At 37.5% G+C, this 15,342-nt stretch overlaps 1 protein-coding gene across 8 annotated transcripts in view; it reads left to right on the top strand.

Annotated features, from left to right (window-relative positions):
• TOX3 (TOX high mobility group box family member 3) overlaps positions 1 to 15,342 on the top strand; it is a 241,351-nt gene that overhangs the window by 215,429 nt on the left and 10,580 nt on the right. For 5 of the 8 annotated variants that reach the window (XM_052685225.1, XM_052685226.1, XM_052685223.1 and 2 more), the window contains one exon: positions 2,286 to 2,540. In XM_052685225.1, coding sequence (XP_052541185.1) covers positions 2,286 to 2,540 — 255 coding nt within the window. The remainder of the gene's footprint in view (positions 1 to 2,285; positions 2,541 to 15,342) is intronic. The other 3 variants (XM_052685228.1, XM_052685227.1, XM_052685222.1) reach the window with 1 other exon arrangement.

Below are 15,342 nucleotides of genomic sequence, written 5' to 3'. Positions count from 1 at the left end.
TTACACTGTGAGAATTAAATTTACGATTAAAAATTGTTATGGCATTCATCAATTCACTTTCCCTTTTATACTAAGCTGTGACTATTAAGATCAATGTTGTTTCTCTAAGTAAAATAGAGTATTATTGCCTGGCTGTGTTACATATTTACACAGATGTCCTAGATTTATTCTACTAGATGAGGAAAGAAGATCCAATTCTTTTAATTACTACTATCTCATAAATACAATGGGTAAAGGGAGGTTCAAATGCACTATGATACTGATTTCACCGAACCCTTTTGCTTGAACAAGGAATGAAAATATCATTAAGTGTTAGCACTTGCATTAAAGCACAAGCCTAAGTTTGCAATTACTGTATTACAATGGGTTTAATTATAGTGTTTTTACATTAGTACGACTGTAGATTTCTCACTAGCATTTTGGGCATGAGCACTGCAAAGCTGGAAGCCCATTTTATTCCTGTAAATAATGCCTTAAGAGTGTAATCCTAGAGCACATTCAGGCTAAGAAGCTTCACATTTGCTTTATGTTTTCTGTCTCTATGTCATGATTACCACGACCCATTTTAAAACACCTTAAATATTTATTGAAATAATATTTCAAGTGTTAATTACAGTGGTAATGAAAACAGCCAAATGCCACATATCAAGAATGAGTGTTTATCCGTATTGTTAATGTGATATGTTAGATTTCATTAAGCAGTAATGGGGTAGCAAATGAGTCACAAATTACAGTTGCATCTGTTACTAGACCACATTAGTGCCAAAATAACTGCAAATGCAGCCATAGGGTTATGTTCATTAGCCAACCACTTCTCGTGGCCAATCCATCCTTTGTGTTTGTGGACTAAGGGATCCACAGGGAGAAAAAAATCACACCTTTTGTGATACAGCAGAGTCAAACATCCAGGCCCAGCCTTCACGTCCAGAATTAAGTTACAGGATTGTTCTCACATCTCAGCAGGCTGACGGTACTGCAGACCGCAGCAGTCTGGGACCTCATCATTTCTGGTGCGAGACCAATAATGACAGCTGACAGGTTCTATATGCAAGCAAAGGTTTTTCCTGTGTTTCGGTTTCCATCTTCTCTGAAGCGGTTATTAATTTATATCATCATTAACAGTTTGAAGGATGACAATTTGCGGCAGTTAATGAGATCTTTCACTGAACATATCATTTTAAAATTAACTGGCATTAAGTCACTCTTTCAAACAATGTAAATAATACATAAAACAATTTCCCCCCTCTCATCTAGAATCCTGAACTAATACAAACAAACAAGTCCCAGAGCAGCGTTGCATGTCCAGAACAAGACAGAGTGCCTATTTTAGGATTGCCAACTGCCCAGTTTGATCAAGACAGTCCTGATTTGGGTCCATTTAAAATGGCCTAATTTCAAGCACTGGATTTCTATTATTAAGTAGCAGTGGACCTGAAATAATATATGAAAGTTCATTTAACTTGCAAGAAATTTGAATAAGCATAGCTCATTTGTTTGCCAAATAAAAGTCAGCAGTGTTGAAGCCAGATACAGGCTCTGCTTGAATAAAGATCGTCTACGACATACACATGCACATGTACGAACATGCACAGACACTGTAGATAACTGGCAGTAAATGTTTTGCTAAAGGCATCTTAACAGGTGTTTGGTTTGCAACAAACCTACTGTTTAAACAAAGCTGGCTGGCTTTACAAAGCTGTGGTAATCACCCGCGCTGTTTTGTACATTGCTCTCTTCCAAATTACAAAACTGGTGTGTAGAAGGATGCATTGCACTTATGGGATGGAGAAGAAATAAGGACCAGAATTGTTGTATTTCATGTTTATGAAGAAGGCAAAAAGGAGACAAAAGATGTGGCATGGTCGGTTCTGAATTAATGTTGTGTGTGTGCTACAAAATTGTTGATATTTTATGAAGCATGAGAGCAATATAAGCTGTTTGTGCTATTTCACTAACATATCAATAAAGTGGCAATTTGTTATACAGCCAAATCCAGTGTAGCTGATACTCAGACTAACAACAAAGACAGATGTTGCTAATTAAGCACGCATTAAAAAACTGTTAATACTGATACTCTATTAAAGCCATATGATAATTAGACTTAAATCCTTAATCAGAATGATCCACAAACCCTGTTAGTATATGAAACTTTTTTTTTTTTTTAATTTTATAATTATGTATAGAGTTTGCATTTGAGTATAAAACAAGACTTGAATGACTGGTCAAGTGTGGCTGCTGATAACAGTGTGCTCTAATGTGGTTTGCCTTGTTCTGTCTTTTTCTAGCAGACGTTCCACACGCCGAGCCTGGGGGATGAGGAGTTCGAAATCCCACCTATTACACCCCCACCTGAGTCAGACCCTGCACTGGGGATGGCAGACATCCTGCTGCCCTTTCAGGGCCTTGGCGACCAGCTGACAGCACAAGGAAATGACTTTACACCCCAGTTTCCCCCTCAGAGCTTGGATCTCCCCTCCATTACTATATCCCGAAATCTCATGGAGCAAGATGGCGTCATCCACAGCAATGGATTGCACATGGTAGGTTCAGTTCTGCATTTCAGTTGCAAAATCTTGTCTGTCAAAGCATAATAATATAGCTTTGTGTTGTGTATCAGTTTTAATTGACCTCTCTGAAGATATGTGTGATTTCTTGGTATTGTGGTCCAACCAAGCGTTTGCCAATGTTCTGCATTATGTGCAGGCGTATTCTGTATGAATGATGACACATGTTGTCAGTGTAGCACAGAGAACAATGATATGCTATTATTCAGTTCCCTGAGGCAGTTGGCAAATGTTTAAAGTTTTACTATTGGTGGATTCAGGAAGATAAACATGGTTGTTAATGTACAGCACAATGCTATACCATGTGTAAACAGATCTCTTGTAAAAAAGCACTCAGGCTTTATAAACATAGAATTTTAATTTTGGGAACAGACTTGGAAGCCCATATCCATTGGCATCATGTACCTCTCTGCTGTTAGTTTTCAAGAATTTGTTATACAGTTGATAATTGGCATAATGTGTTGAAAGAGCATTGCTTTGGCCAGAATGTACTACAGCATGAGTAGGAATTGCTTCTCTACATTTTGGGTGAAGGACCTGCACTTGACAGCCTGCAGGATATTCTGAAAGCACACTGTTGAGAGTGTAGCTTAGAAAGGGAGCCAGACACAGTATGCCACCAATAATATCTGTGTATACTTCCCTATTTTCTGTATACTCCATGGGCTAAATAGTTATAAATGGAAATCTATTTTTTTACAACTCCTGTAGGGATGCATTGCCTGAATCACACTCAGAAATACAGAGCTATGAAAAGACTTTCTTCTGCCCAGTGCTCCTGTTCTGATTGGAGACTGTGGGCAAGCTGAGCTGATTTCTATGTTTCTGGACTATTCTGAAGCCCTCTAGAAAGGGGTGGAATGATCTTGCCAAGGGTAGCGATGAGAGATGGATCTGCTCGGCCAATTCCGGTGTTCAGTTCTGGTCATTAGAACAATAAAAAGTGAAGATGTATCAAGACTTCTTCAGAATCTATCCATACTCTATGGCTGTGATCATGGAAGGAGGTTCCATTGGTGCATTCCCCTGTTGGCTTTTGAGGGTCTCTCTGCCTGGGTTCCTTAAGCTTTGAGCAGTGACACTCTTACTCCCTGAGATGAGACATAGCTATGAGTCAGTTTATCATATTTAGCATTTTAAACTCAGTGGCTACAGTTAGAATGAGATTCTGTATTGGATATTAAAGCCAGGGTGAATGATTAGCTTGAACAGATATTTTACATCAACCATAGTTATTCTGATTAGCTGTTTCATAGACCTTTTACTAAACCTGGTGAAGTGAAAATACAGATTTGCTGCTGGACTATAATAAGGGTCATTGTGTTGTCATGTTATAATTTCATGTAAATCTTTTTTTCTTTCTATTATTCTGGTGAGTGACAATTAATTAGTTACAAATTATCGCACAGCAAATTTATCTGGAATTCTTCAGGCTTCCAACTTCATTGCTAATTTTAATGTTTCCTTTGAGATGATGAAGAGTAGCTAGCACTAATACAGAAAGAAGCTCAAGCTGCTCACTATTTAGGAAATATAGAGTTTAGTACAGTAAGTCTGCAGACACAAAGCAGGGACTGCCTGAAACAGGTCATGAAAGATATGGTACTTTTCAGATCTCTTTGTGCATGGGCTTTTGTGTATCCTGGACCTGCTGGGTGATTTGTTGAGTGCCAAAGACAGCACAAAATAATAAAAGCTTAGAGTCAAGAATGTTACACCTGTAAACTGAAGCAATGGAGTGTGTGTAGACTGGATCCAAAGAAATTTCTTCAGGAATACGTAATAAATGTCATAAGTTACATCGGTCTTGTGTTATGTGTCCCTTCAGTGAAATCAAGTGGTTTGCAACCTGACTTGGAGTGGTCTTTTTTCTTGCATACTTACACTGAGTAAAGGTTTACATTGCCTCCAGTGGTACGGATTTGTTCCCTCACTGGTCGAAGAGAAGACCTAGGGGAGCTCCTGCCTTCATGTACCATAATCTGGTGATATTTACTAGGGTGACTGCTATTTCAAATCTGTGTTCTGGGATGTGTGTGGAGTTTTGTCACAGAGAGCTGATGAAGAATTGCGGGATTTGATACAGAGGAGCAATGTGGGGAGGGTCGTGTGTCAGGCACTTCCCGACAAGTGCTTGATTTGTGTGATACTGTGAGATGGAGTGACTCCCACCACCGCGTTGTAGTCAGTAATCTTTTTTCTCCTCTGCTCGTAAATGCTGGGTAACATCAGGAAATATAAAAACACTGACAGAGTCCTTGTGCAGTTTTCCTCTGAACTCACACAATGCTTCTCAGTACTCAGATTTTCCAGCTATTGATCTATATTTCAAAAATAGAAAATGAAAACTGTGTATCATATTTAATGTGAAAAATGTGCACTTTATTAAACTGGTAAATATTTATTAATAATATTAGAATTCATCTTTAAATTAGACATTTCATGAATTACCTTGCCTTGGAGCTATAAAAACTTTATTACTGCAATAAAAAAAAAAATGTAAAGGAGGCATTCTGACTATGAAATTTCATTTCATGGTCAATTGAATTTACTATATCTGAAAGAACTAAAGATGGGGCTGTAAAATAATTATGATGTTCGTATACACTTGCAGAACAATGTTCTTATCCAGCGATACTAGGATAGTCTTATTTAAAGACTATATTAATAATGTATTGCTAATCACTAAAGCTTCTTTAGCTGAATACAAACTTGAATTATTTTAATGCGAACTGCAGCGAGTTTATTGGGTATCTTGTGAAGCATTAGAGAGCTTTACTGTAAGCAATATTTAATTTAGATAAATGTAGTCCTACTCTGTTGAGAAGTCCGGTAGAAGAATTTCACCTTCAAGAAATGTCATGAGATTTTAAATCACAAATGTTGAAAAAATAAAATGGGCTCGGACAGAATTATGATTAATACTGTGTGTCTTCGGCTTTTTGCTGTGTACTACCTGACATGTTCACCTATAAACTTGAATGCAGAATCACCAGAGGCATGGTTAAAAATAGGTTATGTCAAGGTTTTCCTATGTCTCCCTTAGGGTATGGAGTTGGCTAGCTACTTCATAATACTTCTGCAAGTATCTCACATATTTCCCACAGGAAAGCAGACTAAAGGAAAAAAAAAAAAACATAAAGAAATAATTCTCTTTATCATATTCCTTGTGCAGTATTATATTGAAAAATTCATTCACAGTGCAAGACAGATATTTGTTCACAGAAAAAAGTGTGGCTTAGCAATTATTAAAAGGTTGTATTGATGAGTTAGCAATTGCTCATACTATTAAGAACAAGAAAGTTCTGACACACAGGAGCTGATTTATACCAAGGAAAGAGTGACATTTTGTCATAATGCTGATTAACTTCATTATTATTGGCAGCAACCACAACACATTTATCTTAGTGGCATTTTCCTACATTTAAAAACAAAAAAAAAAACAACAAAAAAGGGAGGTAAAATGAAGGCAGTGGGGATTAAGTTTTGCATTTTAAAAGTATACAAATAAAATCCCTATACTCCAAAATAAATCACTGGAAAGTGCTGAAGTACATCTGACTCCAAAGAACACATGGATTTAAGCGATGCAAATATTATCCCTATAAATACTTGAATAGAAAGTAGAAATCAAAAGCAATATCCTCATCAAAAATCAACCCCCGGTATTTTATATTAATGCTCTGTTTTCTCTTGAGCTGACCATGGGAAAAAAAAAAACAACTTTAATCTGCAAACTGTGGCAATTCTATAAAACTACAACTTGTACTCCTGAGGGTTCCTTTTTTTAACACCTCTCTATAATCTGCCCAGCCTGCTGAGTAGCATTGACATCAGTAGTACATCAATTTCAGAAAGTGGATTATTTTTACTAGACAGCTATTGTGACATATTGGGTCAGTCATAAATGAAAGATATTCATGCAAGCATGCAATACTTGTAATGAAGTCTCACTCTGACCTTCTGTATGATTGATTCTGTAATTTAGTTTTCTCAGGCAGTGCCTGAAATGAAATGAAATCATGTTGAACAAGTTTTGAATACCCACAGTGCACCAGGAGAAGAAAAATCTGCAGCCCCAGAGGCTTGAGAGAGAGCAGCTGAACGATTTATCTCCATGCTATTATAGCCTTTGCCAGCATTCAACATTTCTTTTTTTTTCTTTTTCTTTTTTTTTTTTTTTTTCTTATTTGGCTTAAGTACTTAATTCTGCAGGTAGCTGTAAATGGGAAAATAAAATGCTGTTCAGATTTAAAATGACAGGACAGGAGTATGTGCAGGGGACTGATAAAATATCTTGAATAGAACTGACCTTTCATGTAGCTGAAAGTTACTGGGGGATTCATCCTCATAATTACCATATAGATTATTTTTATTTCTTTCCTGCAATGAAACATTTCAGAGAGCAGTAGTGCTGATTGAATGAAAATTGAACTTGTTAACATTCTTTTCAGCTTAGCCTGTTGTACATAACAGAAGGTTAGCTTTGATGAATTTCAAAATTCTCTTTCTGATATCTAAGAAACAGACAGTAAAATAATTGTCTCTTTTCAGTCTGATTTTTCTTTTTTATTCATAAAAGTACAGATGTTAAAAAAACAGACCAATAACTTTACGTATTTTACTCCCTCCATTACTTATGCTGCTAGATAAAATGTTTCCTATTTGATGAAGATTTGAGCCTGTTTATATTTTATAATCGTTGCAATGCTTTAAGAGCATTCAGGATTCTGCACAGATAAAGGTAATTCATGGTGGAATAAGCTCATCGTTAATTACATTACTACTGAGGAGTGGCACTGTGCTAAGCTGAGGACCTGATGGTGGTTATTGTCTTTATTTTAAGTAGTCTTTTTAAATAAACAGCTCAGTGATGTGGCTGTAAAGACTGCAGTTGCAAATGTTAGCTTACTGAGGGCTGCATACAGCAGAAATGCTATCAATGTTTCAAAATAGTGGTGGCTTTTATGTCAAGGTCCAAATCTGAATTTATTCCCTAATTACTAATTTAACTTTTCAATGAACAGTTTAACAGAATATGTTGAGAATAAAAGCTAAAGTAGATACTTTAGAATTGGCACAAGACAGCTATTTCTCTACTCACCTGCATACCTCTAATTTATGTTTAATTTCCCTTTAAAGAAAAACTACTTTGTAAATCTCTCTTTTAATATTCCATCTGTAATCTTATATTTAGAGAGTATGGAGTAGGTTTGCAATTAATGCAGTGTTATAACAACATTGTTTAATGTGTTGCTGATGAAGCAGTTGTTTCATGGGTCATTAGTGTGTTTAATGCCTGGAACAGTCTATTAAAACAAGCCCTTGTTATTGCTATGAACATGTTTATTGTCATCTTTAGTACAAAACATACAACTAATTTTGAAATGTTAAAATTATTCATAGGAATAGCAACTATTCTTACTACAAAGAGGGATTATCTTCAGAGTGTTCTTATCTGTATTTCTCCTTTGAAAAAGGGTGGACTACTAAACTCAGGTTTCATATCAACAGTGTTAATCTGGTTCATGTTGGACATTTCCATCATAAATGGCAGCTGTTACCATTGCTGTTGTTAATAATTTGTGGTAACAGGGAAAAAATAATCTCAAAACTAAGTAAACACAAATGAAGGAATGTTCTCATGGTTCTAATTGGTGACATTTGGTCAAATACAGAACCTTTCTAGTGGTGGCTGATGCTTTGTGAAATTGGATCTTTAGGACTCATTTAGGATTTTGCAGCTTTGTGCCTGTGTTCAGGCAGGCACTGGGACAGGCTTGTTTCTGCTGCAGATCTGAGCTGTGGGCATTGCTGATGGGCTTTCAAGTCTGTATTTTATTTAGTGTATAATTAAATATTTTATATCTAATAGTGTAGTTGTACATTTTTAGTTTCAGAGAGTGTGTGTGTCCACTTTATAGCAGTGGGCTGGCAACCCTAGAGGCCGCAGGCAGCAGTGGCTTCTGTACAGAAACTGTTACTTCAATGTGATACGAAGACAGCGTAGCCTGATGGTATACTGAATAATAGAGTTTTTAATAGTGTATAGATTCTTATGTCCTCAATGACATTGTAATGCTCAGAGCAGATAATATAGTCACTGCTCTGTGAGACGTGCTCTTCTCTCCTTTCTCATTGATAGGGAGACAATAGGCCATCTGTTAATGAGCTGTTATGGTTGGAGATGGAAACGTATTCTGGCACTCTTTTCAGAAGTTGGTAATTCAGAGCAGAACAGAATCTTTAGCTGAATCTTTATTCATAGTCTATTGGTCAGCATGAACTATTTCCATGTCCTGGTAACCACAAGAGAGGACCTGCCTGTAGGAAACAGTGGCAGCTGTTGATGAAGACACCTATCTGAATAGCTTGTATTGCTGGGGCTAGGAGAAAACAATAATCTTGCAAATAGATTGTTATCTACATAGATGCACAAAGGACTTCCACATGGAGAAAGAAAAAAAAAAGTGAATCCAGGGAAAGAAAGACTGTGACTGTTATATATTAATAATGCCATCAACTGCAGAAGGTATTGGGAGGTACCATATGAGTACATGGAAGGTGCTGTGCTTCCCCAGATGCTGTAAGGAACTGGAACAGAAGCTGAGCATGTGATAAGAAGTGTATTCAGAAGGTCTGCAGACACAAATGACTATGGACATCAGCTGAATGTTAAGCCTAGACCATGGCTTTGATCTATTCTGCCTCCTGCATTTAAAATCCAGTGTGAGCAAACACTTATCTCTGCATTGTGATGTCAGCCAGATGAGGCAGATATTGAATCTGGTATGCGTGTGTTTTACATGGCCAGAAGCTTTGTTGGGACCAAGCCACTCTCATGCTTGCTCTCATGCTCCCTTTAAAGGAAAACTTCCTTTAAAATTCCTCCTGTTCTCAGCCCTTACCACCTGTGTTTTCTCTTGGGCAGCTGAATCAATGCTCAGCTTCCGCCTCATATTCTCAAGCTATAGGGAAATACAAAGTGTCTGTAGAATCTACTACTAGGTAGCTGAAAAAAAAAGTTTGATTCTGGTAATATGAAAGATAATGAGACCTACTTTTATGATGCGCTTTAAAAGAAAAACAAAAACAAAACCCAACGAACTAAACAGATATCAACAAAATTACAGAGACAAAAGCAAAACACCCCAGTGCATAGCTACCACTGCTTGCAGCAATTGTTTGACAAACAAATGCCATGTTACACCCAATTCTGTTCCCCCCCCTGCCAAGTTCCCCACACAATTTGTGTTACCTCTGGTAATGTCTGTCGGTTGTCATGCTTTCTTGCAGTCTCTTTCCATGTTGCATGGTGCATAATAAGGACCTTTGAAGTCTGCCTTTGATTTGGAAGCTGAAGCACCTGGAGCTGCAGAGGTTGTAACAAAACTGCTAACAGCACTTATCTGACACTGTGCTGCTTCATTTGAACTATCTGGTGTTTGTTTGCAATTGCCTTCTCTGTTTGCAAACAGAGCAGATCTAAGCTTGTACTGCTAATTTGGATAGAAGCTTATCGTGCCAACATACTGATCAGTGATCTGTGATCTGAGTTACACGTATTGAGAGCATGCTGTTGGATTCCTTGTCCAAAAGAAGTGTGTTCTAGTATGGTTTAAAGCATGGTAGGTATTTAGGGGAAAAATGAGTGGCATATCTGTTTTTAAAAGCATCTGCAAGATGGTGTAAAACCTAAATGGTAAACAAGTTGTGAAGTAGAAGATGCTAAAGCATCAGTAGTGGACATTGTGGATGGTCTGGGCTACAGGAAGCCCATGATTGTGTCCATCTGCATGAGCCGAGGCAGTTACAGAGCAAAAGACTTAATGTGCAGTTGAGGCCAACAGGAAGTCTGGCACCTTCACCCACCTTGGGATGGCAAGAGGAATGAGCCAAGCCTTTCAGACAACTGCAGTTTGACAGGAAAGGAGATGATTAAGAGCAAGGTTCCCAAGCCATAAAGGCTTCATGCTAGGCTGGTTGGATGACCTGTTGGAGCATTTCAGAGAAAGCTCTTCTATCACTTGGTTTGGCTGCTGGTGCCTGCAGAGGCCCAGAGGCAGGGTTAGCATGGTGGATCCCTGGGCACCTACCACATCTCTGCGGTGCTGGCCAAAGTGTGCTCCTACTGCTGCTCCCCAGGTGTTGTCCATGGAAGAAATAACTTGAACTTGTGATTCAGATCTCTCTCACAGCTGGAACAAATGGTGGCCATGAGGTAGTCTTGGCAAACCTGGTCACAGATCAGACCTGAAAGAGAAGCTTGGGAGGGGTGCAAAATTAGGGGATGGTAGGTCAGAAGGATTCAGAGAACACATGATAAGTTAATTTGGAGGTGGTAGCCGATTTTGTCCTATAGTGAGAGTTGAATTTCCAGAAAGATGAATTTCTACAGACATCTGAGACTGTCAAAAGAAAAGGAGATAGTTGCTCAGTTTTGAGGAATAAATCAGTGGACCTTTGTGTTATTCCTTTTTCATTCCACGTATCCCTTCTCTTGGCTTTGTGTTTTTTCTGTGTAAATGGAAAACAGAAATTTCTGATGTACTGGGACTAGGGAAGCACATAGGCTGGGAGATTGCTTACTCTTCATGTCTTTCAGGCAGCAGAATGTGCATAAGCCTTCTGTCACCAACCAATCTTTTAGATCCATCTGCAGACATTTTTTTCTGAACTGACACGTACTGATTGTTGTTGTAGCATTTATTTGGGAATTAAATTAGGTAAGGTTTACTTTACTACAAAGGCATGGAGGAAAACATGGGGGTTTTGTCAGTGCTAGAGAAAAGAAGCTGCTGCTTGTAGAGGATCTCCTGATAACTGTGGTTTGACAGATCATTACCGATTGCAGCAGCTGAAGAGAGGAGAGGTAGGATGCTTCTTCAGCGGTGGCAGTACCGAGTGCAACTATTTTATATTCTATTAAGTAAGGATTTAATCTCTGACAGAGAAAAGCATCCTGTTAGTTTGATTTGTTTTGATTGGCAGTGAATTCCAAACTTCTAAAGATTTAGATTAATGGATTCTTTTATCTCTATTTTACTTGTGGAGGAAAAGAGTATTGAGGATTTCTTATAGAGATATGCTTACTTGCCCATAAGTAACAGGAGTAATTTAGAGACAGGGACAACTGAGGATTCCACTCTTCATATTGCAGTGCATTTGCTTCAACTTGAATTTATCCTTTAAAATATTACATCAGCTTATGTTACACTGACAGTGACAAATTCCTGAGGCAAAAGAATACATAATGTTTTAAGTCAACTTCCAAAACCAGGGCACGGTGAGCATAAACATAAATGTTAGCTTTTGCATAGTTCTTTTTGTTGGCAGATTTACCACAGTCTTAGCCATGTCCCTTAAAAAAATGGTTCAAGCAGTAGTATAGGGTCAGATCCTGGGCTTATGTCTCCTTATAGGCACTTCCCTAGACTCAATCTTGATGCAGCTAGGAAGAATCTTGGTGTTGCTTGTTTACATGATTGAATATTGTAGGCTTTGATTTTAATCATCAGTATTACTCAAAATATTCTACTATTGTCTGCAAATGATGCTCAAATTGCCAGGTGGAAGTTAGGATATCTCTAGATATCATGGCTGGCTACTGTTTGTTTATCAAAATAAGCACTAACTATATTACTTACTGAGTGCCTAATGACTTCATATCAGAAGAATAATCTTTTATTTACCCTAGTAGTCAATGGTATGCATCTCTTTGGCTGGATTGTTGCAAAACACCTTTACTAGTATACACAGTATAAATTAAAGTGTTGGAGTTTATACTTTTTTTTTTTTAATCCCATTATTCTGTTTGCTTTCCATTGGCTGCTGAGCTACAGATTTCTATCAAACTTTGAAAACTTAATACTTCTAAGAATCAAAATAAAATAGGCTATGTACTTGGCATGTGCCATGTGACATGTTCTTTGGTATGACTTCTAAAAATGACTAAATAGGACTTCTTTTGGAATGACCAAATAAATGAGAGTAGGGTAGATGGATATCCTCATGCCTTTGATGATATTTTTTGCACATCAAATGCTGCAAGTCTTCACAACGGCTACAATTGGATGTATGCAGCTGTGATAGAAAAGATTGATATACCTATGCATAGTCTCACTCATGTAGGATTACAGCAGAAATTTGAAATTGTCATTGGAATCATAAATGTAATTTCTCCTTTGTGTTCCTTTTCACCCATTATGTCCTTGTTTGCTTGTTAAGCTGAGTAAACAAGAGGTTGAGTATTGTCTGGCTTTATGTGAAAACCACCAGGCTTTGCCTAACTTCAGTTTAAAACAATAAAGCAGATTAAGCTCACTCAACACTTGATTCTGTTCTCTCAAGAAGCTCATGAATTTTTTTAAGCACTGATCTGTCATTTCTGCATTATACTATGAAAATCCTAAATGCATATAATACTTGCATATCCCTTCTACTTCTAGTTAAGCTTATGTAAGAAAAGAGCACGCAATATTCTCTAAAATGTTCACAACATTCTTGGTGGATTATTTTGAATGCACAAGCTTTGCCTTTTCAGTTTTCAATTTTCACATGGTAATGTAATTAGGATGTCTTGCAGATGCTTTAGTACAATTGTACTTCCATTTGTACCCTTGGTATGTTTTTGGTGTTAAACATTTATTTGCTAAACATTTCATGAATAATGAAATGCTGATCTTTTTGGTTCAATACTGGTCATTGTAACAGAAGAAAAAAACAAGGGTTGAGAAAATTGATGGAAAACTTGTGGACTTGATTATATATTCCTCTTCAGATAGATTTTGCTTACTCAGAGTTTCTATACAGATGCTATGAACCTCAGTGTTACTATTGACTATCTCCCCTGGCTTCTTGCTAGGCACCAAACCTCTGTACAAGAAGACTTGTGCTTCCTTGTCTGAAAGCTCTTCTGTATGTTCCAGGGGGCTATAGAGGCCCACCACAGCCACAAAATAAAAACAAAATTCCTATTCTTTTCATTGTGATTTTTTTTTTTTTTTTTTGAGACGTGATTAACCAAAGAACTTTAATTCAAAATGCAGAAAAAAGATTGCTAATATTTATAGTGTGCACATAGATGTAAATGAGAAGAGATCGGAAATGATATTATTATTTTTTATTTATATATATATAATAAGTTTTACCTGTGCTAGGTAGTCATTTACAAAATATTGTTTCTATTTCTAACTTCTGGTGAAGTTTTTAAATATTTAAGAAGTAGCTTACAAATTAGGAAAAGAGATAGAAAAAGAAAAATGGGAATTAAACAAAACAAACACAGAAGCATCAAATTGTCTCAGAAGGGGCATTTAAGAATTCATGGGCTTGTGTATAAAATTAGATTCTGGGTCAGTACAAGTCAAGAGAATTTAGTCTCAGTAAAATCATAGATGCAACCAAAATGACAAGACTTGGAGTAAACCACTTGTAACCCGTGTCGTCATATTTTGTTGCCTTGGTGTGAAGGCCAAAAAGTCCTGTTTTGTATAACAATAGAGAGCAAAGGCCTTTTAGGCATAGAGCACCACTATGAAAGAGCTGCACGCAAAATGTTGAAGTTGATTTTATGAAAGTAATTGTGATGATCTCGACCTTTGCTTTAACAACACTTTTTTCTTAATGCAATAAAGCAACGTCTGTAAACTAGAAAGGAACGGGCTAATATGCAGAAAGTGATATCCTTTTAAAAAGACTTTGAATGACTTCCAGATGCCGCTGTCAATACAATTTTGAATCAAAATGACCCTCTAGTTAACGGTAGTAAATTTTCACAGAAAGGTGCCCTGAAGCAAGTGGGTATTTCAGCCAGTAACTCTGATGTTTTGATCTTTCTATATCAGTGCTCCACTGTTGGCACAGGCATTCATCTCTGAGGAACTATGCTCCTTTGCTGAAAATATTAAAAGCTTCTGAAGTAGGAATAGTAATGTGTTGCAGTATGGATGATGAACTATGCTGGCATCTTCTTGGTAGGCAGGGGAAAATGAGGATGAGGCCCAGTATAGCACCATGAGCATGAACATGCACAGTTAACTTCATCTGTACAGGACCCAGGGGCGACAATATGTGGATGAGGCAGGGCATGCATCTTCCTTTACAAGTGCACTGCATCTCTGTGCTGCATGGGGCAGGGCTAGGAGGTGTTCAGGAGAACTGAGCCCACTGCCTCTGCTGGGCATGAGCAAGAAGAAAGTCACTCAGGACAATCCTCAATGCTGATGCAGGTTTTTGAGCACTTCAGATAAAATCTGAGTGCCCTGGAAAAGTCACAGTGCTTCATGGAGCTCAGTAGGGCCCCTGTGCTGGACTTCTAGCATTGCAATTCTCTTCTACGGTATTTCATCAAGGATCATTGTACCTGATGCTGATTGCAATGTGGGTTATTAATAACAAAAGTTTTCAAAATCTATTGCATTTCCTATGCTTCTGACTGTTTGAACAACGGGTATAGATTGGCCAAGTTGCTCAATCAATTTGTGAGCTAATTATTCTCCCCACTTTCTGACTGGTTTAAAAATCTTCTTTTCTGTTTAAATGTTCTTTAAGTGTCTATTGATCTTTGTTTGGTTAAAAATAACAAAACCAAGTCATTCGTAGTCAGATTCCAGTTGACTTCTACCTTTGGGGTCTGACTTCATTTTGTTTACAACTGTGATAAGTGTTGTGTAGATGGAGAAGATGACTTAGTTTTAGCCCTCAAGAAACAGCAGAGACAAAAACATGCAAGCACTTAAGTTTCTGAGGCATGAAGTGCAAGAAAATAAAGTGGGTG

The sequence above is a fragment of the Tympanuchus pallidicinctus genome, unplaced genomic scaffold (genome assembly GCF_026119805.1).
Source record: "Tympanuchus pallidicinctus isolate F22 unplaced genomic scaffold, pur_lepc_1.0 scaffold22, whole genome shotgun sequence".
Classification (NCBI taxonomy): Eukaryota; Metazoa; Chordata; class Aves; order Galliformes; family Phasianidae; genus Tympanuchus; species Tympanuchus pallidicinctus.
This window is presented reverse-complemented; position numbering and strand designations above follow the sequence as displayed.